At 38.2% G+C, this 25,604-nt stretch overlaps 3 protein-coding genes across 6 annotated transcripts in view; 1 reads left to right on the forward strand and 2 right to left on the reverse strand.

Annotated features, from left to right (window-relative positions):
* On the forward strand, positions 1-16,948 carry LOC123866477. 3 transcript variants are annotated; one of them, XM_045908067.1, is made up of 16 exons: positions 1-226; positions 505-670; positions 1,243-1,434; positions 1,870-2,118; positions 3,124-3,244; positions 3,551-3,721; positions 4,029-4,143; positions 4,781-4,935; positions 5,992-6,249; positions 6,646-6,755; positions 7,944-8,079; positions 8,597-8,763; positions 9,199-9,356; positions 9,967-10,072; positions 13,716-13,825; positions 16,872-16,948. In XM_045908067.1, the coding sequence occupies exons 1-16, from the start codon at positions 201-203 to the stop codon at positions 16,936-16,938; spliced, it is 2,307 nt and encodes a 768-aa protein (XP_045764023.1). In that variant the 5' UTR covers positions 1-200; the 3' UTR covers positions 16,939-16,948. The 3 variants fall into 3 exon arrangements, with proteins under 3 accessions (XP_045764023.1, XP_045764024.1, XP_045764025.1); XM_045908068.1 differs by having other exon boundaries at positions 13,716-13,751; XM_045908069.1 differs by lacking the exon at positions 13,716-13,825.
* On the reverse strand, positions 696-25,358 carry LOC123866479 (exocyst complex component 7). Of its 2 annotated transcripts, XR_006796205.1 has the most exons (18): positions 25,155-25,358; positions 24,668-24,833; positions 24,353-24,480; positions 23,826-23,900; positions 23,253-23,370; positions 22,407-22,618; positions 21,822-21,886; positions 21,643-21,743; positions 21,231-21,407; positions 20,716-20,897; positions 20,367-20,505; positions 19,676-19,771; positions 19,364-19,470; positions 18,818-18,924; positions 18,373-18,466; positions 17,992-18,186; positions 17,152-17,296; positions 696-729 (listed from the first exon to the last, which is right to left on the reverse strand). XR_006796205.1 is itself a non-coding variant. In XM_045908073.1 (17 exons), the coding sequence occupies exons 1-17, from the start codon at positions 25,200-25,202 to the stop codon at positions 17,255-17,257; spliced, it is 2,052 nt and encodes a 683-aa protein (XP_045764029.1). In that variant the 5' UTR covers positions 25,203-25,358; the 3' UTR covers positions 16,950-17,254. The 2 variants fall into 2 exon arrangements, 1 of the variants encoding a protein (XP_045764029.1); XM_045908073.1 differs by lacking the exon at positions 696-729 and having other exon boundaries at positions 16,950-17,296.
* Positions 23,564-25,604, reverse strand: part of LOC123866474 (zinc finger matrin-type protein CG9776) — a 36,292-nt gene continuing 34,251 nt past the window's right edge. Inside the window, exon 17 of the mRNA XM_045908063.1 lies at positions 23,564-23,615. The gene's annotated coding sequence lies outside the window, so the exon portion shown is untranslated. The remainder of the gene's footprint in view (positions 23,616-25,604) is intronic.

Raw genomic sequence — 25,604 nt, forward strand, 5'->3', positions numbered from 1 at the left:
CAATCACAAAAATTTGTCAAAGTTTTGTTTTTGCTTTGCGGTGGGATAAAATTAAGATTTATACTTGATTTATAAGTTAATATAAGTGCCGTTGTTTTTGTGGAATGTAAAGAAATTATTACTATAAAACTATGTATATTATTTGATTAATGTTTAGACATTTAAATTAATATAATCGTGATATTGTGTGCCCTCTCACAATGGAGCACATTCGACAATTTGATTGGTAAGTCACTCCTGAATCGTTTAGCTAGGCGTTGGGCCCGCCAGCTGCCATAAAGGATGCTTGAAAATGTGTTGCAGCTTTGGCTAGCATATCCGCAAAGCGGCATGCAAAACAAACGATTTTCCTAACCTCTCTTGCATGACCGTCAAAGTATCAAACATTATACTTCCTAAGCACGAATGTTGTGGTACAATCAAGGATGAAGGTTGGATTTTCGAAATTCCCACCGTACCGAAGCCGCAGGCAGCTTGTATATACTCAAAACTGATCTTTTCCAGGTGTTACTCTCAACCAGACATATATTTCCTCAAGGAAGATGACATGGCACACAGTGTGACGGAGAAGATCCTCCGCAACAAGTTCCGTAACCCCATCATATCCAGTGATTCGGAGGAGGAAGGTGAAACCATTGACTGGGATGAGATATTTACCAAAAACCAAAATGTTTGTATGAAATCCTATATTAATATCTAGCAAATAAACACTTCTTATTCTTATTCTTATTAATTTCACTCTGAATGCCTATCAGGTATTCAGGTATGTATTAAGATTCTGGGGCCCTAAGACATTTTCATTGTTGATGATAATAGGATATAAACTATCCATACTATATGTATACTAATATTATAAATGAAAAAAGTGTGTTTGCCTGTGACCTCAAGTTTTCAACTTGAGTGCTTAACACTTATAGTAGCCTTATGTACCTCAGTACTTTCATCATCAATAAATCCATTGCTGGCTCACTACTGAGCAAAGGAGAAGTCACCAAGTAGGAATTGGCAGATTTCATACAATTCTTAGGCATGCAGGTTTCCTCATGATTTTCTCCTTCACTGTTAGAGCAAGTGATACTTTAATTGCTTTAGAAGCATAATAGTTACATTGTTGAAAAACTCCATAAAGTTAGAAATGCATGTCTGGGATTGAACCTTGGGCTCTCTACTAAAAGACAGATGTCTTAACCACTGAGCTGTCACTGCTTTCATTAATACTAATAAACACAATATTATCTCCAGTTTCAGTTTGAAAAGTTTCATCGTCAGTTTGTGCCGTGCCTCGCGCAGTGTCCTCCCCCATACCCCAAGCTGTCAGCCATAGACGGTCGTCAGCAGTACCAGTGCCTCAAAGTGTTGTGTGCTGACTACCCTGACATTCTGCCGCAGGAGTTTATACCACGACCCACTAAAAGTGATCTTCGGGTTTTTGAGGTGAGTTTGTAAAGCAACCCACTAAAGGTGATGACTTTTTAAAGAGAGTTTGGGGCAAGAGATTGTCCCATGACCCACTATGGATAGGTGATTGTTGGCTTTTTGAACAATAATGACTGTACAAAGCTTTTATTTGATCAGATCAATATAGGCAGAGCATAGGCAAAGAACAGATCTACATTAATTTTCGCTTGCAAATTCATCCTTACTTATATTATAAATGTGAAAGTGTTTGTTTGTTGGTTTGTTCTTCAGTCATGCTGCATCTGAATAATGGATCATCATGATTTTTTTGTATTCATATAGTTGAAAACCTGGACAATGACATTGGCTACTTTTTATCCCAGAAAATCAAAGAGTTCCTACCAGATTTTTAATAAAAACCCTATACAGAGTACTAGGATGAAGTAGTTTATAATCTATAATTTTTTACAGGAATTAAAAGAGAAATATGAGAATGAGCAAAAGGAATACATAGAGTGGGCCAAAACCCTCTGGACAAACAGCCACTGTGTGAGAGCATTGCACCCCAAGCCCCACGTGGAAACAGTGTACGAAGCTATGTTTAAGATGAAGGCTAATGAAATGATTTCCTACCCTAAGATGTACAATTTGGCGGCTCAGATACCATTGGAGACTTGTAAAAGTACTTTTGAAATGGTTTTAGATAAGGATTTAAAGAAGGTGAGTTTTCTTTTTATTGATTTTTCATATTGTATAAGGAACCAAAAGCATAATTTGCTATATTGCTTTGCAACTAGGCATTGTAAGGTCTACATCTCCTGAGGATGCTGAGTTTTGGGATTTGTGTGGTGCTGCATGGTGGTGGTGCGACTTGCATGGTGGCTTTTCCTGCATGTTTATCAGTGGGAGGGCGGGCGGTGCATGTCGCATGCTGCATGTCGCACCATACAGATTTCTTTGATTTACAGCAAATTAAGCTTTTGGTTCCTTGTATATCATGGACTTCAGCAAAATAACACCTGCTTCTATACTACATATTATTGTTTTTATAGTGCATGCAAACTTATTTTACTTTATACTGTTACATAAACAGAACATTTATGGAATCACCTCTGTCTGCCTATCTGTTTGTCGGTCTATCTGTCTGCCCGTAAGGCTAGCCGCACTTAGAATGCGAATAGAAATTTTGTTTGAATTTGTCTTGTGCGAATACTTACTAATTCACACTAACAATTCCAACCTTCCAAGCACTATGAGGCTGGGTGCGATCTTATGTGGTGTGTAGTTTCGACGTCCGAAAACAATACAAACTTGTTGGAATTTTTAAGTACACTTTCATGCTTTGAACATCATAATAGATGCAGAAAAATTTATTAACTTGGTTTACGGACACAAATGTTTGAGAGGCCGAAGAGATGCAAAATATGTATCATTTATGTACGTAATTATCTTGAAAATACAGATTATTCATCATCCACCAAAGAAGACTTCACGAAAGAGATATCAGTGGGGTACAGTCTATTAGACAGCGAAAATTTGTACAACCTATATTCATATATATATTTATGTACTTAAGATTCAAATTGGCATCTAAATGCGGCTAACCTTAGGCTTAGTTGAAACAAAACACAACTTATATATATAGACATAAAAACAAGAAGAAAATAACTGTGCTGGGGTGTAAAGGCAGCCTTAGTAGCGGTCAAATTGTGTGTGTAATTTCAGGTGAACATCAAAACATTGCCTCAGATAGAGATAAGGCCGCTCACGAAGAGGTTTACCATCATACGTGCCTGTAATGTGCCTGAGCCGTGCACCAAGCATCCATGCAAGTTTATACTGCCGAGTAAGTACCTCACCATTTTTGGGTAACTTTATTTGCTATCGTATTGAGTGGGATGTCAAATGAAAGAGAAAAATTCAGAGTTCAAAAATAACATGCTGTATTTGTATTACAATATGAAAATATACCATGCGACAAAATCTATTTTACCATAGTTCAGTATTTACTAAGAGGGTCGGATTTTAGTTTTGAATTTTACCTATACTTTATACATTATGCTCAGTGGAATTGGCGATGGCTTGGCCGCCATATTGTTACATAGATTGCATAAAAATACAATTATAATACTCATAAAATAAAAATTTGTAGACGAGAAATCAGTTTCAATCTTACCACTAACGGAAGTTCAAAGAGAACTAGCTCAGTATGGATTGGACAACGATGCACACTACGTGGTGAGTGAGAACGCGTTAAAATGCCTCGTAGAACAAGACCGGATATGGGACATCAGTGTTGCCGTATGTCCAGTTATTGGACCTGGTGAGTTTCTGGAATTTAATTAATCAACGTCATAAAAAGATAACCAATTTTTTTCTCAGAATCAAAACCACTGAATATTTAAAGTACTTCAAGGAACTAAATTTAAAATCAACTGATGTAAATGCTATTCCATTGGCAGACACCAGAAGAACTCTAAAGTTGCCTTCAAACTACGGAAATATAATATAATATAATATATAAATATCGCTTACCCTACTTTGAAATGTCACTATTCACACTTAGATATATTATAAAATCTTTCTATTTCTATCACTTACATCAGATAAAATAAAAAATGCCCCCACAGATGGCGACTCAACGAATATAGTGGTATTAGGAAGCGAGTTCTCCATTCACAAGGAGTCCGTGCTGATGAGGACCTACCGCGCGTTCAGGCATCTACTGCAGCATAGCATTATACCGTAAGTATCACTACCCATCTCTACATACTATAAGCGTCGCTCAGAAAAGCAGGTATTATTTAAATAATTTTATCGAATTATTTGAATGTCCTCCCAAAACCTACACGAAAAACAAAGGTTATCCGAGAGTTTTAATGTAAAGAAAACGAATGGCAAAATAAATAATTTAACTAGAGCGTGATTGCTATCACAACATCTAATTATCCAGTTCACTATCTAAGCAAAAAAATATGCAATAATCTTTCCGAATCTCAGAGGGAGACTAAATTAAAAAACTTCAAAACACTCATATTTCTGCAAGTTCACTTTTGTTGGCCTCCTAGCAACAGATTGTATGACATCGAATGAGCCAAATATCGATTTTATTAACCTACCTTTATTAGATAAATTAATAATTTTATATTAATGTGAAAGAATGTTCGTTTGCAAATCCTTCGATCACGCCGCAACGGATCGGCCTGATTTTTTAAAGACCTGGAGAGTGACATAGGTTTCTTTTCCTCCTAGAAAGTCAATGTATTCCAACGGATTTTTTTGAATCGAAATCACAGGTATCATTTAGTTTTAACATTATAATATTCCTTTAAAACTTAAATATGTAGATCATAATTCCTAGTTTACTTTGTCTCTTTTTTAGACCATCGGAAAAGTCAAAATTAAATTACAAAGAACCAAAAGACAGTGTGGAGGAAACAGAACAATGTACTAGTGTCAGTGACAAGGCGAACAGTATACCTGATCTTAGCGTGGACATGGACTCTGACGAAGAGGACAATAGTCTCTGTATAGACGGTATGGATAATTTTATAAACTACAAACAAGAACTTCTTAGTAGGTACTAGCCTGGAATTAGGGAATTTGCTATGTGTCACCACCGTGCCTCTGAGAGCACGCAAAATTGTTGGTTCTACACCTCATCTCTCCGGTCGTGTCAGATTTCCGTCCCATCGGGCTATGAGGATGAGCAGTAGAGTGAATGGACTGAGGTCCCTTTTAGGTAAGAATTTATTTACTGACAAATATCAAATAAGCACTGAGATGTTACGACTAGGGTAAGCAGTGCTTTTATGCCTCTACAACTTGTTCCATTGAGAGTGAGGGAATAGAGAGTGCACCAGTTTTTGCACACATATATCTCCCGCGCAGTTGGCTAAATATCTCTATGGATATTGGCTTGAAGTCTAATAAACCCTTGTCATACTAAAGCTCTGGTTTCCTCCAAAAGCGGTGCCATCATGTAGCGGCCTTAATACAGCGGTGAATGACGTCACTACAACGTTGTCTATGTAAACAATATGGCGCGGTTTCCTAGATAACGGTAATTGACACCGTAACGTCAAAAAGCGGTACCGCCATTTGCATGACGGCCGTCTTGTCGGTGTCGAAGTGTCTGTCAACGTTTTTTTCATGTAGCGGTGAAGGTATTTTCAAGCGTAATATTAATTTTCGTGTCATTTTAAAATATTTATTGTTCAAAATGAGTTTCATCAACTGGACCAGCGAGGATGATGAAATTTTAATTGATTTTGTGCGCGTACATGATGTGCTATATAATGTAAAACATAAAGACTAGACTATTTTCGTCTTCTGATGATTGTTCATCTTCCTAATATACGAGTAACGCTAAATCAAGTTCGTCCATTTTCAACCATTGACACGTACTTTGTGGTCTGTTCACCGTAATAAAACGGTCAATGCAGTTTCTAACATTCCACATGTTTACAGCCGTCTTTTTGAGGTCATCATATTGCGTCCGTTTAAAAACGGCACCGCTTTTGGAGGAAACCATAGCTTTAGAGGAGACCCATGCTGAATTTTAGTTTTAAACTTTATCTTGTTGATATACAGAAGACATGCAGAATCTATTTGACTCAGAAGATGATGCGGGACAAGGACAGATACAAAACGAAGAACAAAATGATAAAATTGGCAACAATAATGACATACAAGATGATAAAACTCAAAGCGATAAAGATAAGAAACAGAAAAATCAGAATAAAGTAACAAATGATTCAATAGACAAGGATTCTAGTAAGAGTAAAAGGCAAAAACAAAATAGTATAATAAACGAGGATAGTGATGACTTCTACAGTTGTACTTGTAAAGGTGTGCCGACGCTAATTGTTTTTTTTTTATTCTTCAATACATTTGCTCATAACCTTGAATCTTTATTGTCTGATAAAATAAAAATAAATAGAGTGGTTCTTACTTCACCTCTATATAAACTATAAAGTAGACTTTTACCACCCTTGGGCGATAAAATATTACTGTACAATACAACTAATTCTACAAATCCGTGCGGTAATATTCATTAGAATTAAAATTTGCGTTGCAACTTTAATTTTCGACTTACTGCACTTTTATCATAAATATCTGTTATCGCACAAGTGTGGTAATAGTCTGACATGTCAAAAGAGCTATAAGTTGATCTACATTACGTAATAAATATTTTTGAGTACAGGTGTATTTGAAATTTGAATTCTAAAATCACAAACATTACAGACACACTATTTGAAAGGCCTCCTCCGAGGTCGTTCAGGAAATGGCGAGTGAGGAATAAGACTACGAATGAAAACTACAATGTTATAGTGCATTGCGCGCACAAAGTGCGGGTAAGTGACTTGTTAAAATATCACTTTAAATCCAATTCCTCTTACTCTTATTCAATTAAACTTTTACAAGTACTTTTGAATCGTCATCGGAATGCCTTTCCTACCGAAAAGAACCAGCAAGAAACTCGGCGGTTGCTCTTTTCAAAGATTTGATATATAATATTTTAAAGTTTAAAGGCAAGTACAAAATTATTGCGGAATTTTGTTATAAAAGATTACTACACTACCCATATAAATATATACCCATATAAATTAGACTTGCAACGAATATTCGGTTACTATTCGGTATTCGGCCTATTCGGCTGCTTTTATTATATTCGGCCGGATACCGATCTACATATTATTCGGCCGAATACCGAATACTTAAATAATATATTTTGTCATAGAGAAATAATTAGTAAAATGAAAAATTAAAATCAATTGATTACGTATATATTCATATTTTCATTTCTGTTATAATCATTTAAGTAGTCATTGGTGCATAACACAGGTACATATTAATCATCTTCTGAATTGGAAAAATGGAGGATTCTATGTATTTGAATCATTGTGGTAAACAAAATTTAGAAGGGTAAGGTTCTCATTTCTTTTATAATCATTTATTAAGTAGTCATTGGTAGATAAAACAGGTACATAATTTAATCCAATTTAATAAAAAAAATCCAGCCGAATACTTTTGCCTAATATCGGTCAGGGGCCTCGCCGAATATTCGGTATTCGGTATACTGCCGAATATACTATTCGTTGCAAGTCTAATATAAATGCGAAAGCGCTTGTTTGTTGTTTTGTCCTTCAATCACGCAGCAAGAGTTCTTTGCTGGTTCTTCTCGGTAGGAAAGGCGTTCCGAACCAGTGGTAGATACATTTGACGATTCAAAAGTACTTGTAAAAGTTTATTCGAATAAAAATATACTATAGATCGATTCAACGAATAGTTCCTATATCTGTCTAAGTCATTGGGTGGTCATTGGCATAATATTGGCATGAGAAGACACAGATTTTGTTTATTTAACATTTGATTTTCATTTCATTCATTCATGAAAATCAAATGAAAATAAACAAAATCTTATGCAAATATGGTGCCAATTACAGACAGGGCAGCCAACATAACACCATAGAAACTATATTATGTTGAAACGATCTATATATTGTATTTAAAAAATATCGATAACGTGTGAATTTTGCCAGGATAAAAACGGTGAAGTGATATTGGAACCGATACCGGAGTATCAGCTAGAGCTGGGCGGCAGCGCGCAGGCGCGGGGCAGGATACGCAGCTTGGCTCTCTCGCTTTACTTACGGGAAAATGCTTCCTTGATGAATGGTGAGAGAAACTGCAGACTTAATTGAATTTATTTGAAACAAAAACTTCAAACTAAGACATGAACAATGTATTTTTAGAGTTCCTCAAAAGGAAAAAGGAATCCTTGTAGGTTCTTCCTTCCTTCCTTGTATGTGCAACTTTTTTGTATGTCTGTCTGTCAAGAAAAACGAATCAAAACCTTTACGGTACTTCCCGTTGACCTAGAATCATAAAATTGGGCAGAAGCAATGACTTATATTACTATAAGACATTGCTTTGGAGTAAAGAAAAAATCCGAAAAACGTGAATTTGTGGTTACATCATAAAATAAAATAGAAATGTGTTCACGAACAAATATGTTTACTAACACATAGACATACATATATGGTGCTGTCCGTCATTAGCTTCTAAGAGGTCATGAGTACATGGTGGGCTAGGCGTGGGATCCCGGTACGGAACCCTTCGTGTGTGATTCCAACTAGCACTTGACTGTGTTTTATGGCCTGTACAGGCATGTAAAGCAAAACAATGTTCTTAGTGCGAGTCGACGGCGACACGGGCGAGGTAGCCACATTTGAGGGTATGAGCAGCGAGCAGCTATCAAACAAACACGGCGACGTCATGAGTGACGTCATCAGCACGCTGCACACCGCCTTCAGCCAACTGCAGGGGCTGCTGCCGGGGAACTACCTGCTGCGGCATCAGGTAAACAAACTTCTTCCTCAGGGAACTACTTCTTCACCGATAAAGCAAGTGATATTTAATTGCTTAAAACGCACATAACTGAAAAGGTGCGTGCCCGGAATGGAACCCCCGACTTTCGATTAGGAGCCGGACGTTCTAACCACCACTAGGCTATCACAGCTTTTTTACTTCTTCACCAGGGAGCTATACAGCGCTATCAGGTTAACATACTTCTTCTCTTCTTCATTTTCCTTCATAATTATTTTCTACATAGTTTCATCAACTATTCTGTTTGCTTTGTTTTCCAGCATTTTCTGTATTACGTTTCTAATACATATATTATGTTCCCTATTTTACTCACTATTTCTTCTCTTTCCTTCTCTCTATGTGCATAGAATCTTTCATCTGTGCCATATTTAACTGTGGAACCCTAAAAAGTGACTGTTTATCTTCCAGCCAAGTCACGGAGCGAACGCTCTACTGTACGCAGCCAAGCCGTCGATCAACCCCAGCTTCACCCTGGACTTCGACTGCACAAAGCTGGAAGATTCCGACGAATCCAAGAGCTTGAAGACTCCCCCCACACTCGTGCCAGTTCTATTGCCTTTCCACAAGTCAGTCATTTCATTCGCTTCCAGAATTAGGTTAATTAGTTGTCTTATAGGCGTGAACCACTGAAATGGACATAATATACTAGTACGCTAGAAGAGGTGTACCATACAAAATGATACATAGTTATTAGTTACTTTTTGTGCCGATTTGAAGCGCCTGTCCGAGCGTTTCGGGAAATAACATTGACACTTTGTGTGGCAGTGCTCTCGTTGTTCTGCCACGTCCGTGCACTCCGGGAGCACGTGCGTCGGTGTTTCATCGACCTCCATGCCTGCACAGAAGACTGTCGGTGACACCTATAACGAAAGGTGTTTGTTTAGTGCGCTATGCCCTGTTATAACGCACCTTTATAATTATAGAGACCTAATTCAAAATTTAAGGATTTCTAGTTTGAGGGATAATAAAATAGAGACCCATTGTAGCATAGAAAGAGACCAAAATTTGTCTCTTTCTACGCTATATCTTATACGAGTAGATGGAAATGGTCATCCAAAGTCATTTTATCATTCACACTCGAAATCCTTAAATTTTCCTAGAGGTGTGATGAGTCCCACCACCTATCTAAGGTTGTGGGACTCATAACAGGACCGGTGGGACCGGTGTTTGTTGCAGGTTCCGTAAGATACTGCCGTGCGCGTTCACGCCGCACGAGCACATGCTGCCGCGCGCGCCGCGCCGCGCGCCCGCGCGCAACAAGACCCCGCCGCGCGCGCTGCAGGTACGCGTCACTCCGCTAGCTGGCGACAGCCACTGGCGAACTGTCACCTCACTGTACTCTATGACGTATCACTCCTATCGATGGCTTCGTTCACAATTCCATTAACTACACATTTGTCGATTTTACAGAAGAACTGTTTTAAGTTCAAATATGACTCGCACGAAAATGGTAGATAATTTTAATATGTTTTAGCATCTGATCGAGATTTGTGAACATTTGGATTTGGTAAGTTATCGTACGATAAGATGTATTTTCAAATTGTATGTTAACGTACGATAACTTACCGGATCCAAGTGTTCTGAATCGCCCTGCAGATGCTAAACGGTATTGAATTATTTACTATTTTTGTGCTAGTCATATCTGAACTTAAACAGCTCCCCTGTAAAATCGACGAATGTATAGCTTACTCTACATTCGTCGATATTTCGTTGCAACTGTAAACTAAGCCGTCGATATAGGTATACCGTTCCACTGAAACGGCTCGGAAGTTAGGGTACCGGGTCCCTAGAGGGTGATAGTTATCGTCAAGGTGATTGCAAAATCAAGGAATGCAACATAGCTGTCACCCACCCGCAACCCGCACCTCTCCGATGAGCCGTCTCAGTCAAGCGGGAAACCTATAGTTGCTTGACTTGCAGGCACTGCCCTTGTATTACGAATCTTTGATACACACAATAAGTTCAAAAATACATCGGTTCATTTACCTGTCTATATTTTTTGACCGAACGAAGCGCGATGCCTCCGAGACTTTGATGTATATTTTTACATTTGCTCGCCCGTCCATATGTCAGAGCCTCATAACTTCTGAACGAGTTCACGTAATTCAAACTCACAAATAACTGTCGGTTTACATACTTTAGACCCATGCAAAAAGACACTTTATCATGAAACACTGCCAGTATAATACACTGATACGCTCTTGTGAAAGTGACGGCATTTTTAACTAAACACTAACTAGGTAGGCCAGTTCAGGTCGCTCCTTTGTCCTACACTTAACGCACAATGTTTTTTAACTATACAAGCTTGCGCTTGCCTGCAATCACACTAAACAGGAGATGATGCACTCTAAGATGCAACGCGCCTGCCCAGAAGGTGCCTATTACTTTTCTTTTGAACAATGCTCTGTCTATTCTGACAATTGCTCTGACGTCGAATTTCGATATGTAATATCAAATCCTTACTCAGGAGTTTAACTGGAACCGATGAAAACGATTGTGATAATCGCTATGAATGTATCGTAAGTTTCGTAATAGAAAGGCGGGGTATTGGTAAATGACTCAACTAGTAACCATTCTGACGAAGGAAACTGAACAGGTGTACTGATTATTTTGAATACCTTTCATTTATGACGAAAAATCTTTCAAAAGAAAAAAACGCCTTCTGACAATGACCAAGACTTTAATCTTAAAGAGTATGACTGATGACTTTGAGAATATTTGCTATGCTTATTGACTTTGGCATTACTTGCGTGAGTAAAGTGTTGTGTAATATGACAGGCAGTTTTACGTAATAGTTACCATTAAACTTTGAAATCATCGTAGGATCCACAGGTCGGTGTTTATGACATAATTTGTAATTAAAGGTATGTCCAAAGCTAGCAAAACCTGACTTGTGCAATCCATTTAACTTTTATTGAAACTCAAAGTTTAACGGTAACGTAATTTAATCGCCTGTCGTGCACCTGTGTGCCTAGTGGGAGATTTTTAACCTATTCGATCGCGTAAAAGTTAACTGCGTTTTGTATGGAATTGAAACAGCGCCATCTAGTGACAAGAAGATGGCGCAGTTTCAATTCCATACAAAACGCAGTTAACTTTTAGGCGATCGAATAGGTTAAAAATCTCCCACTAGGCACACAGGGCACAAACATAAAAAAAAATGATACGTCGACGTATGACGTTTGAGACCGTTTTGGCGGGAAAAAACATTCTACAAATATTACAAAATATGCAAAATGTTTATGTCTGTCACGTTATAATGGGTTCCAACATACTGCCAATCTTAATTTGCCTCAAGTGCAAATCAGCTACATTCACACGGACGAAATCGCGGGCATTGTTTAGTCTGGAATAGTGATACTATCAGAAATGTGATACATCTATTTATGTGGACGAAATCGCTGGCATTGTCTCCTGTGTAAAAATGAATACTATCAGAAGTATGGTAAATCGCGGGCATTGTCTCCAGTGTAAAAATGAATACTATCAGAAGTATGGTAAATCGCGGGCATTGTCTCCAGTGTAAAAATGAATACTATCAGAAGTATGGTACATTTACGTAGACGAAATCGCAGGCATTGTCTAATATGAAGAAGTGATACTATCAGAAGTATGATACATTTTAGCGGACGAAATCGCTGGCATTGTCCAGTCTGGAGAAGTGATACTTCAAAAGTGTGATACATTAGGCGAACGAAATCGCGGGCATTGTCTGGAGAAGTCATATTATCAGAAGTGTGATTCGTTATAAACCACTATAATATATTTTTTGTTTTATTAAGGGTTCTTAGAAAGTGTTCCCATATCACAATTACAATTTTTTAATAGCTCGCTGCAACCTCATATGACAATAATTAATTTAAGTCCCTTTGGGAAACGAAATGATTTTCGTTCCTGTTGGACTTCCCAAAAATTCAGGACATCTGTGAAATGGATGTAGTGGTAAAGATATTGAACGGACTTCGTCTGTATTGGTGTTAGCTGGCGGGCGTGCTCTGTCTTTTTGGAGTGTTTTTTTTTTGTTAAAACTGACTGGAAAGCGCTCTAAAGGGGTGCTGTGCGTATGTCGGCGAGTGCCGGCACAGACGGGGTCCATACTTGTATATGTATTTTAATTACTAACTTGTTACAAATAGGTAACTACAAACTTACCATTGGCTAATCTTTGTAAAGCCAGAAGAGAGAGAAAAAAAAAAGATATTGAACAAGTAGGTCAGGTTTAAAATTCATACACATAGACTAAAATCGGATGAAGTCGCGGGCTCAGCTTTAGTATAAAGTTTTTTTTTAATAAATGATTTCTTGCACATCTCCTGATATGTGTTGTCCGTCTTTATATGTTTAAAAAAAATCAAAATGGTAATGTTCCTATGATTGAAGTTACAAAATTGTTATGCCCGCTATGCGTTGTAATGCGATTCACGCGCCACCTATAAACCTTGATGTTACTATGAAGTAACTTATAGCAAGTGCTGACAACAATTGTATATAGTTATCAATTCAATCGGGACGATACGCGAATACATAGGTAACGAACGAACGAGCACACAGTAAAAAGATTAACCTTTCACCAGAAAATGTTTGTGAGATTATGAAATGGGAACACTTTTTGAGAAAAGTTTAACATACCCAATTTTTAAAGTTGGTTAAGGAAGAATTGATTCTTCCCAGATTACTTCATATGAAATCCTTAATTTGTTTGTTTGATTGTCTATATTAAATATTTGAGTTTTTAAAAACCCCATCGAAGTATTCATAGCCTGCAAAATGGTATGTTCTAATTTGAAATTATTTAATCTGTTTATAAGTATTTGGACTTTCTCAGTTCACAATGGCAACGAACGGATCCAGGTTGATTATCTTGTATTAATGGCACAACATAAAAAGTATCATGCGAGTTGTATGTATTGGTGTCTGTTTGTTAGTTGGATGCTGAGCAGGAAGGAGGCGCGCGTAGCAAGGTTGGGAACCGTGGCCGAAACCGCACTATAGTACTAGTCTACAGAATTCATACAACCGTTATGGTGACCCTAACGTAAAGTATCCGTACACTTAGGGCTCCAGCTTTGTCTGAAAACAATTGTTTCATAACTACCCTCAAATTGAAAAAAAAATTGTTAATCTATGCGAATCCGCGGGCTAAGGCTAGTGTTAAAAACGTTATTCGCGGGCAAAATAATTATACACAATTTTATCTTATTAATAAACGTTAATAAAATGTAAGTAATCCATAGTTATATTCAGAGAGGAAGCTCAAGATTACCAGTAACAGCTTTACATTGAACAGTAAGTTACTGATTGGTCCACAAAAGAAAACTCATGACTACTGTCCAGCATCATGTGGAAGCTCGCTATCTTCGGACATTTAGTCATGAGTATTAGTCAAGATTAGCATGGCTAACATTCTTGTTTAAAAAAAATGAACAGAGATCAAGTTTTTTTTTAATTTATAGCCATTAATCAGACCTGCTAGCAAGTGATGATGCAGCCTAAGATGGAGCGCGCTTGCCTAGAAGTTGCCTATTCACTCTTGACTTGAAGGTACCCATAGGAAGGTAGGATTAGTGTTCAGAGGAAGAATTGGAGGCAAAGGGCCTCCAGATCGCCAAAGATGCCAATGGACGATATAAAGGGCTTTGTTACCCAAAGTTAAAAGAGGCGGCTTTAGATAGAGAAGCTTTTCATATAATAATTATTATCGTTCGAAGAGGGCACGTGATGGCGAAAAATCACAACTGGTGCCCTGGTTGTGGCCATTTGAGGTTGAAGTCATTTCACGCACTATACTCTATCCACGGAAAGAAGTTATATAGTGTCCCACACAAATGACAGAGACAAAAATCTCAGTGGGCGTTAACCATTTTGAGTTACCAACCAATCACAAATGAAACTATGTTTTCGATTTTTTTTTTGAAAACATGTTTTTTGAGAACATGTTTGTGATTGGTTGGTGGCTCAAAATGGTTAACGCCCACTGAGATTTTTGTCTCTGTCATTTGTATGGGATTACGTAACAGAGAGAGTACTACTATACTAATTTCTTTGCGTAGACATAGGTAGTATAATAATATGAAACCTCTCTGGTTTATACCCAATACTCACTATGGATTAACTTTATTATTATTCGTTTATTAATAAACCGTCAGAGAATAACTCTCGTAAGTAATGACAGATGGAGCCCTAATACGAAATTACATACTTTAAAATGTATTTAATTTTAAATTGGCAGTAAGTAAGCAGTATATTTGTATCATGATATTCAAAATAATACTGAACCGATTGCCTTGAAAACTACTGAACTGTACCTGCAATCGATAAAAAGTCTAATCAAATATAAATTGATATGATTGTGTTTTTAGAATATTTCAGTATCAATTAGTATTTTGTGTTTTACTCAACTTATAGTCCTTTATTTTTTGATATTTTTTAGACTTTTTAAACGATTGTATCAAAAAACTTGAATTTGTATTTGTATGTATTGTTTTTATACACTTTTTGCCAATATACAAATGGTCTTACGAGTGGAGAAATGGGTTCTTTCAAAGAATTGGTATTTAGAAGTATTTAGACTAAAATATGACGAACAAAAAGAATCAATCTATTCAATAAGGGACACGAATAGAAGCGAGAAAAACCGCAGGCAAAAGCTAGTCGTGATTTCAGATGTCTGAATTACAAACTACTGAACCGATTTATGTGAATGTAAGGATGCTATTCCACTGAAGTCGAAAAGAGTGGAGAGAAGACGAGACGTGCAGAAATAGACAATTAGATTATTGAGAGATCATTTATCAGTGATTTAATCAGTTTATTTGATTGGTCTGTCTTGCATTCCGTGGAAACGCACCCTTAAGTCGGTAATCTCTGTATTCCAGATGTAGAGTCAATCACTCAACGGGCAATCCGAAAAATCGTCACCCGTTGCATCATTATTGGCATACCTACCTTACAGATGGAGATAAAGTTTTATGGCTAAAAACCTCTAAAAAAAGCATAAAGATTTTGAATACAAAGATTGCCGACTCTCATATCAAAAACAAATAAATTCTTACGAATTATTCCAGAAAATGATCAATAAGAATTATTCATCAAAACAATACTTGATAAAGTCAACTCGCCTCGTCTTTCCGATTTAAAGCTTTCAATTTCATGAAATATTGAATGAATTTTTACGACTGCCCGAAAAAGGAGCGTTATGTTTTCAGGGTTCACGTACATATGTATGTAACTTCTAGACGCCTGAACACTTCTAGACGCCTGAACAGATTTGGATGCATGGGTTGTTGATATCGTCATTATCCCTAGTGACTATAAGTTATTTGACAATTAAACGGCTAATTTTTTTAATTAAACGGCTTAAAATTAAACGGCTGTATGGTGCCATTTTCAAACGTAAATACCTTTTTTATAGTTCAGTCTTTCGGCAGGACAGTCGTGTTTTTCTTTCATTATGACTGCCAATTATTCTTAGCGTGTCATGATCTTTATTTTCTGGAATAATTTATTTTGATTTTTGAAAAATGTAGTTACTTAGGTACTATCTATTAAAATTATTCAAGAATCGTATTGAATACTCACTCACCCTACTACTAAAGTATAACGTCGTAACAAAACCTATAACGGATAATTTCGGGCATAGTAAATATTAAAAAAAAATAGTGGACCTAGCCTTGCTGTAAGGATTTAATTGAGTGCCGTTCGTTAATATGTCGAACAAAAATATTATATCTTATTTTAACTTTTAAGTAAAATCTGAGCAATATCAAAGTAATCGCTTTCATTTTTATTAGCTGGCGTTTTCAGTTAAAACGAGACAGATTTATGCCAGCGATATAACGCTGTCTCGTTTTAACAGTGTCACAAACCCTGAGCAGTCATATTGTGTGCTTTATTGATCTCAGCCTAAGAGTAATGACATCTTTTTCAAAATTTTCCCTGCGATAAAGGATAACTGTTTTAAGTGTGAGCAAAGTCAAAGTAATCCTATAGATCGCACCCTTAGTTTCTCGAACTTTACAGCTAGGCTGGGCCCACTATATCAATATTAATCCATGACCAATAACCTTAAGTTTTTGTTCCAGTGGCCGAAGAGAAAGAATAAGAAGAAGAAGAAGGCTAATGCAGCAAACTAATTATAAACTTAAATAAATACTCATTAGTCATAAAAACGTCTTTTATTTCTTAATAACATTTGTATTATAATACTTGATAAGCACCTTATATAGTAGAATGACTATAATTTAAAGAATAACTAGTGACAATAAATATTTTCATCTATAATTATATGAATAGTACTCTGCAGGAAATATTGTACATCGATCTTTAGAAAGAACGTCGTTGAGACGGACAAAACGTCAGATAGGTATGAGTGACAGAGACAACGCTTTGCCGAAATCCCTTTCTAAAGGTCAATGTTCAATATTTCCTGCTGGTTACTGTAAAGCGTAATCCAGTGTCCATTACTTTAGGCAGCTTCATCAAAATACCCATCCAATTGAGCAGCGATCTGCAAAAATAAAAATAAATATTGAAAAATGTAAAAATAAGTGTTCAAAATCAAAATGAAGCTGAGAATTTACTATGTCGATTATGTTCATTGATTATGGAAACGAGAACGCACGATATCCAGTGCGGCAGACAGCATGATGTGATATTTCATATGACAGATGATTCTGTTATACAGAATGTAACCAGAACGCTAGCAAAAACTAAGCGTTATTATGATACTATCTTAACACAATCCAATACCAATAACCATTTGCTTTATCTTGTAGTTTTATAGTGTTTTAGTATTTTTCAAACCGGCATTGTATAGCGTGTAAAACTCGGATCAATGCCCCACCTATGATGCATTTACTTCGAGTGACCTATTTACGGACGTTCGTTGACCTCTAGCGTCGGTCAGATGTTTTATTTGCGACATATTAGTGGTTGGTGTATAGTTATAGTACCTGTAACGGGGTGTACTTAACGTATTTGTCGGGATGCTTGGCGAGTAGCGCTCTCTCGTGCATAGTACTGTAAGGCGGCACATATGTTTTACAAAACCATTCGAAAACATAGTTTCGTTTGTGATTGTTTGGTGTCTCAAAATGGTTAACGCCCACTGAGATTTTTGTCTCTATCATTTGTATTGGATTACGTAACAGAGACAGCGCTATACTTACTTCTTGTCGTGGTTAGGGTGTATAGTTATAGTACCTGTAGCGGGGTGTACTTGACGTATTTGTCGGGATGCTTGGCGAAGGGCGTGGCCAGCGCTCTCTCGTGCATGGTGGTGTAAGGCGGCAGGATGGCCTGCTTGTTGTCTCGCTTCAGCGCCTCGCGCAGCTCGGCGTCGGGCACGCTGTAGCTGCGCTGCGCGCGCGTGATCTCCTCCCACTCGCGGTTGAAACTCTAACATATGGATTCCAATTTCAAAATACGCTCTCAAAACGGATTTCTAAGGAAACTAAAACCGAGTAAGTAGTGTGTTTTACATAAAAACGATCATGTTTTTAGTGCAATGGCGACCATTTTATCATCATCTTTCATGCGCGTGCGTGCGTGCGTTGTAACTATGAAGTAAATTTTTTAAATTACCGAAAATTTATCTTTCAACATCTGTCGATCCTTGTCCCGTAGTTTAGCGGGCAGAGGTTCATCCAATGATAAGTGAGACAGCAACTTGTTCCAGCTGAAAATTAAATTGCCACTTCCATTGACATAATGATAGCAATACTGTATATACACAATCCATGAAAAAGGTTGCCAAGTTTTTAGTAGAAAGAAAGTGTGAAAATAAAGGTTTAGTTAAACTTTCATTGAAATATATATCTATCTCGTTTCAATACAGTCTGAACAAAGTCAAAGCGTATGACGGCCTCCCTAGCACAGAGGTTCGATTCCCGCCAGGGGTTTGGAAAACAGGAAAACTGTTCCCCTTCCAGGTTAGCCCGCTTTCATCATCTGCATCATCATTTACCACCAGGTGAAATTGCAGTCAAGGGCTAACCTGTATCGGAATAAAAAAAAAGCACGTTCCTACCTCTGCACATACGCGTTCTTATAGTCCTGTATCATGTCCCGATAGCTCGCTTCACACTCGGGCTCGGCCAACATTAGCACATCCAGTAAGCCGCTGCGCTGTAGACCCTATAACAATCATTTTAGATCAAGTAATAGTTAAATAATAGGGCCACCAACTGATGGAATGATCTACCACTCCCTATACTAAATATACATAGAAATATTATATTCTATAAGTACTACATATATAATCAATTTTAGACAGTGAGTCAGTTGAAATGATGGGCGGATATTCATAGATTTTAATCTCTCATAAAAACTTATCAGAGTTTAAAATCTATGGCACGGACTGCTTCACTACTTCGTACCAATCGGTTGTTTTATTTGGCGACCATTTTCTACAAAAGTGATGTCTGAATGACAGCTGCCAACTGACAGAACACGCTAACTACTTGGTACCACCTCGATAAAATATGACGGCCCCAAAACAGCCGTTGTTTGGCAGACCATAAAGTCACGGCTAAGGAAGTTTTTTTTTTAAAAAACTCCGTTCTCTAAAACATACCTGAAGCAAGTACAGCGTATTGTTGAGAAGAAATATTGCTTTCAGTGCATCCGGGTACTGTTCACTTTTATTTCTCAACGACAAATTTAACTGGGCCAGCACTTTGCCTGGAACATGACATGCACAATATAATAGCCGACACGGTTTGGATGGTATGGACTTAATGGACAAAAGGTTATGTACATTACTATATATCCAAAATGGAAAGAATTACGTAAATGTGCTTTAATATTTTGTTTCCTATAGAAAACGGACGGAAATTGCTTATAAGTTTTAATGCTGAAGTTGCTTATAAGTCGTAATGTAACTTACGCATGTACAATGACAGCATCAAAGCGTTTCTGTCCTGCACACCAGTTATCTGTGACGCTGCGCGCGCATACGAGGCTTCGGTGGCCAGCGCGGGACCTGGAATAACATTAAATATCTATTTACCGTTGAGAAAAATTGGACAAAAAGAAAAATCTGCAAAGAAAGCGCAGGCAATGGATCTGGAGACACATACGCGTATCAAATTTTCGATGTCCATAACATCGAGTTTATTTTCGCCAAAACATAAAACATCTGAAACCACGATATTACATCTCGCACATTTTACTGTATTTTCGCACGACGACATCGCGACTGACGCTCCACTGATCGGTCGCTACGACGGTGCAGTACGACTCCCCTGAGATGGGCCTGCCCGCGAAATTCCAAATTAAATTTGAATTTCGCGGGCAGGCCCGTCGCTTCCACCTTAAGAGAAAAGCATTCATGTTATAAGCCGCTTTTAATTTCGGGGAGCTAAGCCACCCCGGAAGTAACAAATTTAGATAGTCGACTCCAAGAGTCGACTCCTGTTTGATTGGATACTTAATGCACCGTGCCATCCACTTCTACGACTGCACTATCGATCGTCACTCCTCCACAATCTTGGGGTACAAACAATACTGCAACCACCCTTTACCAACCATACCAAAAACTCTTTAGGATAGAAAGGGTTAACTGTAGGAATACTCACCTATGATCTGTATATGAGCGGCGAGGGCATGACAGTAAGCCAGCGCGGCGGCCGCGAGTTGGTGCACCGTGCCGTCCACCGCCCCGGCCGCGCTGTCGTTCCTCACTCCTTCCACCCACTCCTCCAGCGACCGCACACACTCGAGTGAAAAACAATTAAATAGAGAACACCGGGTGTTCATACAACACCTACCAACATACCTAATACATACCTAAATAAACTCGTTTTATTGGCAGTTAATATGTAAAAAAGTTTTTTTGATTTGACGCCATTTTCTCAATTCAGAGTGATTACCCGGAAATGCCACCTTCCTCTAAGCGACAATCGTCAGTAGTTAACGTTAACTTACATGATGTTGACAAGTGTTCAGTAGAGCGGCATAAGGTGCAGGTGATGCTGGGTGAAGAGCTCGTTGCAAGTCTGGCTGCAATCGCTGCAACCGCGCTGCAAGCGACCAGCAAGCCGCTGCGCCCGCGCTGCATCGTGACGCTGCTTTTCTGCTGCGCGCACACACACGCTCCACTTCCGACGCTGCACATAATATATTGTTTACTAGAGTATGTCGAACGAAAGCTGAGTAGGCCGCAGTATTGCAGATTTCAGAATTTAATGTCTGAAACCTGCATTACTGGGGAAAATGCCACTTGTTGTTTTTATTACCTCTATAACTGAGGTGGTGAGCCTAGTTTTGATAACGAGATGGGTGGCTGATTTTAGGTGTCCGAATATGGCTTTTACGATTTCTCTGGCTCGCGCGTTAACGAGAGAGCGCGTTAAGCCATCAATCTCTATTATGATCTCTCAGCAATGAAGAATACAATACAGAGAGTCTATCACAATTAGAAACAAAGTAGGAGTACTTACCCAACAAGTTGAGACAGTCTTTCATAATGGCAGACAGTAGGGCCGGCAAGCGAGGCAGAGGCACGAGGCCGAGCGCGTGTCTCTGCTCGCGCCGCGCGAGGCGACACACGGCCGCGGCGAGGCTGCCGCACGCCTCCGCCTCGCGCTCATCCACCGCGTCGGTACACTCCTCTGAGTCTGTGAGAACAAGACAAAGTGACAAAGAGAAAAACGGGATACACATAAATTTCACAAAGTTCGTTTGATCGTTTGCGCTGTTGTTTGATGAAAACGTGATGTCTAATAAACAAATTTGATCGTTAACAGGGTGCTATATAAATGAGTACTGTATGTATGTACACACACACACACACACACACACAATAACTAGCAAAAATTCAATAAGCAATATATGTTATTCTGTCACACTCACAAGAATCGTTGGCGGATCGCCGGGGGCCGATGGCCAGCCCCGTGGACTGCTCCAGAGTCTGCGACGCCTTCATCATTATGTTGATAGCGCGCTTCTCCAACCTGATACCAACCATTACTAATTACAATCCTTTATCACTTTGTTATAGGAGAAATGTTTTACTACAAACAATTACTTACACTTTCTGTATTTTGCTAGTTCTGCGCTGTGTACTGTCCGTCCGGTGTAGCATGTTTTTCGCTCTCTGAAATATAATGAAATCATCAGGGTAAAGCCTGAATGAGGTATTTTGCATAATGTGTAGACTCGACTAGACAGTGCATACTCATAGGTTAACACAAGACAAAGTGGGAGACATGTACACGAGTAATGTACACCCGCTGTCTTTAAAAATTTGTCTATCAGTGTCTCACTTCATATTTGCGGACAAGTCAGCTATATGCTAGCTGGACTTTGCAACACTAGCCACATGTACGAGCAAGCACGTACAATCCCAACCTTCGAAGTACTAAGGAATTAATCCCTTCTCCATCTCATCCCTATTCTGTAAGATCTGTCTGAACTTCTCCATCAACCAACTGTATGAATTGTCAAAACTCAAAAGTCAAAATCATTTATTCGAAGTAGGTACGTACACCTTTTGATGATTCAGAATTGTTAGATTTGTAAGATGATATAACTAATTACGTAAAATTAAAGCTAAGAGGGTTCCAAACGCGCCCAGGTCTGAGAAGATTGTCTATTTAGATTGCGGGGTTACATACCATCAGCGGAGAGGCGGCCATGGAGCGTGAGCGCAGGAAGTCCTTGAACGCAGTGAGCGAGTTGAGCGCGGCCGGGCCGCGTATGGCCATGAGCGGCGCGGCGGGCGGGCGGCCGGCCGCACTCAGCCACGCCGCCGCCGCTCGCATGGCCTCCACCGACGTGCTGGACGTGGAGTTGCTGCCGCTCACGCTCACACTGTCCACGCTCGAGTCTACACAATAAAGTGGCCATTTAGATGAATAATGTGGCATCAAATCAATGTGTAACGGGTGGTCGATTGTGGAAACCTGCATCATTCATTAATACAATCGCAATTGATGTAATTGGCTGAATTTATGGTATTCTTGTTACAACAATGCATATAGACAGCAAGCCTCAACCAATCAGAAGTGATTGCGATCGTGTCATTCTAGAATTTTATATTATTTGAAAATTAATAGAAAATTGAATTAAGGATTAAAATTTGCCGGCTTTAAAATTACCATCCTCGCCACAAGAGAGCTTTTTTTTATTGTTCAGATAAGAGCTAGCCCTTGATTGCAATCTCACCTGGTGGAAAGTGATGATGCAGTCTAAAATGGAAGCCGGCTAACCTGGAAGGTATATACTTCGACTGCCAGTATAGATCGCCGCAACCAACCTACATCGCAACGTCGCGTAATTCCGAGGTTTTTTGAGTTGCTGACTACAAAACTGACGGCAATTTTCGCCAGTAATACAACTTCACAAAAACTTACATTCAAACACACTAATCAAAGGTTTACACTTCATATTTGGAAACTATTAGACTATTAAAAAAAATTGAGATACATTTTCACTAGGTATTTATTTAAAACACAAGTTACCTTCCTCCAAAGCAATCATATCCATAAGGGCAGTGGGAGACAGAGGTCTCGTGTTACGATTGAGAAGCTCCTCAAATGCACTCTCTAGTTTTAAAACTCCAGCATTGTATAGTTGGTTCTGTAATAAAATCGTTTAACGTTTTGTACCCATACTATAAAATAAATGAGAAAGTGTGTTTGTTTGTTGATTTGTTGTCTTTCATTCACATCGCAACGGAGCAACAGATCGACGCGGACGTGATTTTTTTGCATAGGCATAGTTTAAGACCTGGAGAGTGATATAGGCTACTTTTTATCTTGGAAAATCAAAGTTCCCACAGGATTTTTAAAAATCTAAATCCACGCGGACGAAGTCGTGGGCATCAGCTAGTAATATTATGTAAAAGTTTGGATATTTCTTATTCTTTCACACAACAATGACTCAACCGATTTGGGTGAAATTTGGAATAGAGATAATGTAGGTATGTATAATGTAATTGGGTTCACGTGGGATTTTCACTACATTCACTCAGATGAAGTTGCAGGCACCATCAAGTAAATAACTAATTTTTGAAAGGCAAATATCATACTTACAATATTTTCTAATTCAACACTCTGTGGGTTGTTTTTGTTGAAATAATTTTGAGCTTCTGCTAATTTATCAAGTGCCTGTAAAAAAGAGTACTTAATTCGATTTTGGGTAATTTAAGTATACATTAATCTGTTTGATTTTTTAGTATTAAATACCAAACAATAATACACTATTGGTATTATTTATTCAGTATGAGACATTTACTTAAATTGATTTCTTATACAAAAATAGCACCTGATTATAGCCAGTGGTTAAGACAGTTAAGTGGTTTGGCCTTCTTTTTTGGGAGTTCTGGGGTTCGATCCTGGGCACACACCTTTATCTTATCAGAGCCATATGGGTTTTAAGAAATTAAATATCAAATGCTTTGACAGTGCAAGAAAACATAGTGTGAAGTTCTCCATCATGTTTTGAAAGGTGAGTGAAGTTTACCAATGTGCACTGGACCCATGTGGCAGAGAAGAGACCGGTGGTCAGTAGTGAGCCGGCGATGGGTTGATCATGACAATGATGATGACAAAAATAGTACCTCTAAATACATATTCAGTGACTCAGTGGAGCCAGTGTGTGGTCCTGCTTGTATGAGGTCAGACAACTCTCTGGACACCATGTAGTAGTTAATTACATGATCCAGAGCTGTCACTGTACGCTCCATATCTATAAACAAAGTACAAGAATTAAGTAGAAAATTAAATATTAAAGTATGTAGTACTAAATAGTACTTAATTATGACATATTTATGTAAATATTTTATTATTTAAAAACACAATATCACTTTGAATTTCTGGCTTCTTCATAGGGAAGGTCCATATAAATTATTTATTTAGAAATAAGTCCATCTTACTATGATGGATCTGCTGCAAGCGAGCAGTGTCTCCGTACAGAGGCAGCACGGCTGTCTCCAGCTGCTGCAGCCGCTGCTCGCAGGCACCCAGCACATTGCACACATCGCTGGCCAGAGCGGAACTGCGCTTGGCAGCCGCTTTTAACTCTTGCATGTTTGTCATCTCCTGGCAAGACAAGTAAAACAATACTCTATTGAAGGGAAAACTTCTTTGTTACTTTTGTCAACTGCACACATGTTTTTTATTACAATGGAAACCAAAAACTAGTCATTAGCTTGATAATATTGGACTAAAAGATCAAATTGTTCCAATAAAGACAGGTAACACCCCTTATATTTAGTATTCATTTTTTGCTTTATCAAGCAAAATAACTCTTGGAATTCTTGGAATATGTAAGTAAATGTAATATCTCTAAAAAAGAAAAGGAGTTTTGGGAATAAAGTTGGTAAAATCATAAAGAAAGTAGGTAGGTTCCTAAGTACGTACTCTTTTCAACTTCATTTCGATTTCAAATTTTTTCTCCACTGCGTACATTTTGGCTGTTAAACGATTCTTATTTTCCTTAACACTTGACCACTTTGTTTAAATTATAGTTACTCAATAAAACGATTTTAGTAGAAAAGTAAAACCACTGTTTACTAATTTACACCGACCAGTGACCACTAATTTATTTTTGTTGTGACATTGACATTTCTAATTTCATGTTTCACCATAGAGATTTCATCCAAGTGTTTCACGTTTCACTGCTGACAACTGGGTTGACAGCTGACACATGGATGACACTTTTGACCACAGTTTAATAATAATGCCCAATGTGCCCAATAATAGTGTCAGTGAGAGCCGGTACAGACGAAGTCCATCTCCTTACTTACTTACCTAACTTGTAAATAACTAACTACAAACTTGACATTGGCCAATCTGTGTAAAGCCCACTAA

This window comes from Maniola jurtina, chromosome 6 (assembly GCF_905333055.1).
Source record: "Maniola jurtina chromosome 6, ilManJurt1.1, whole genome shotgun sequence".
NCBI lineage: Eukaryota > Metazoa > Arthropoda > Insecta > Lepidoptera > Nymphalidae > Maniola > Maniola jurtina.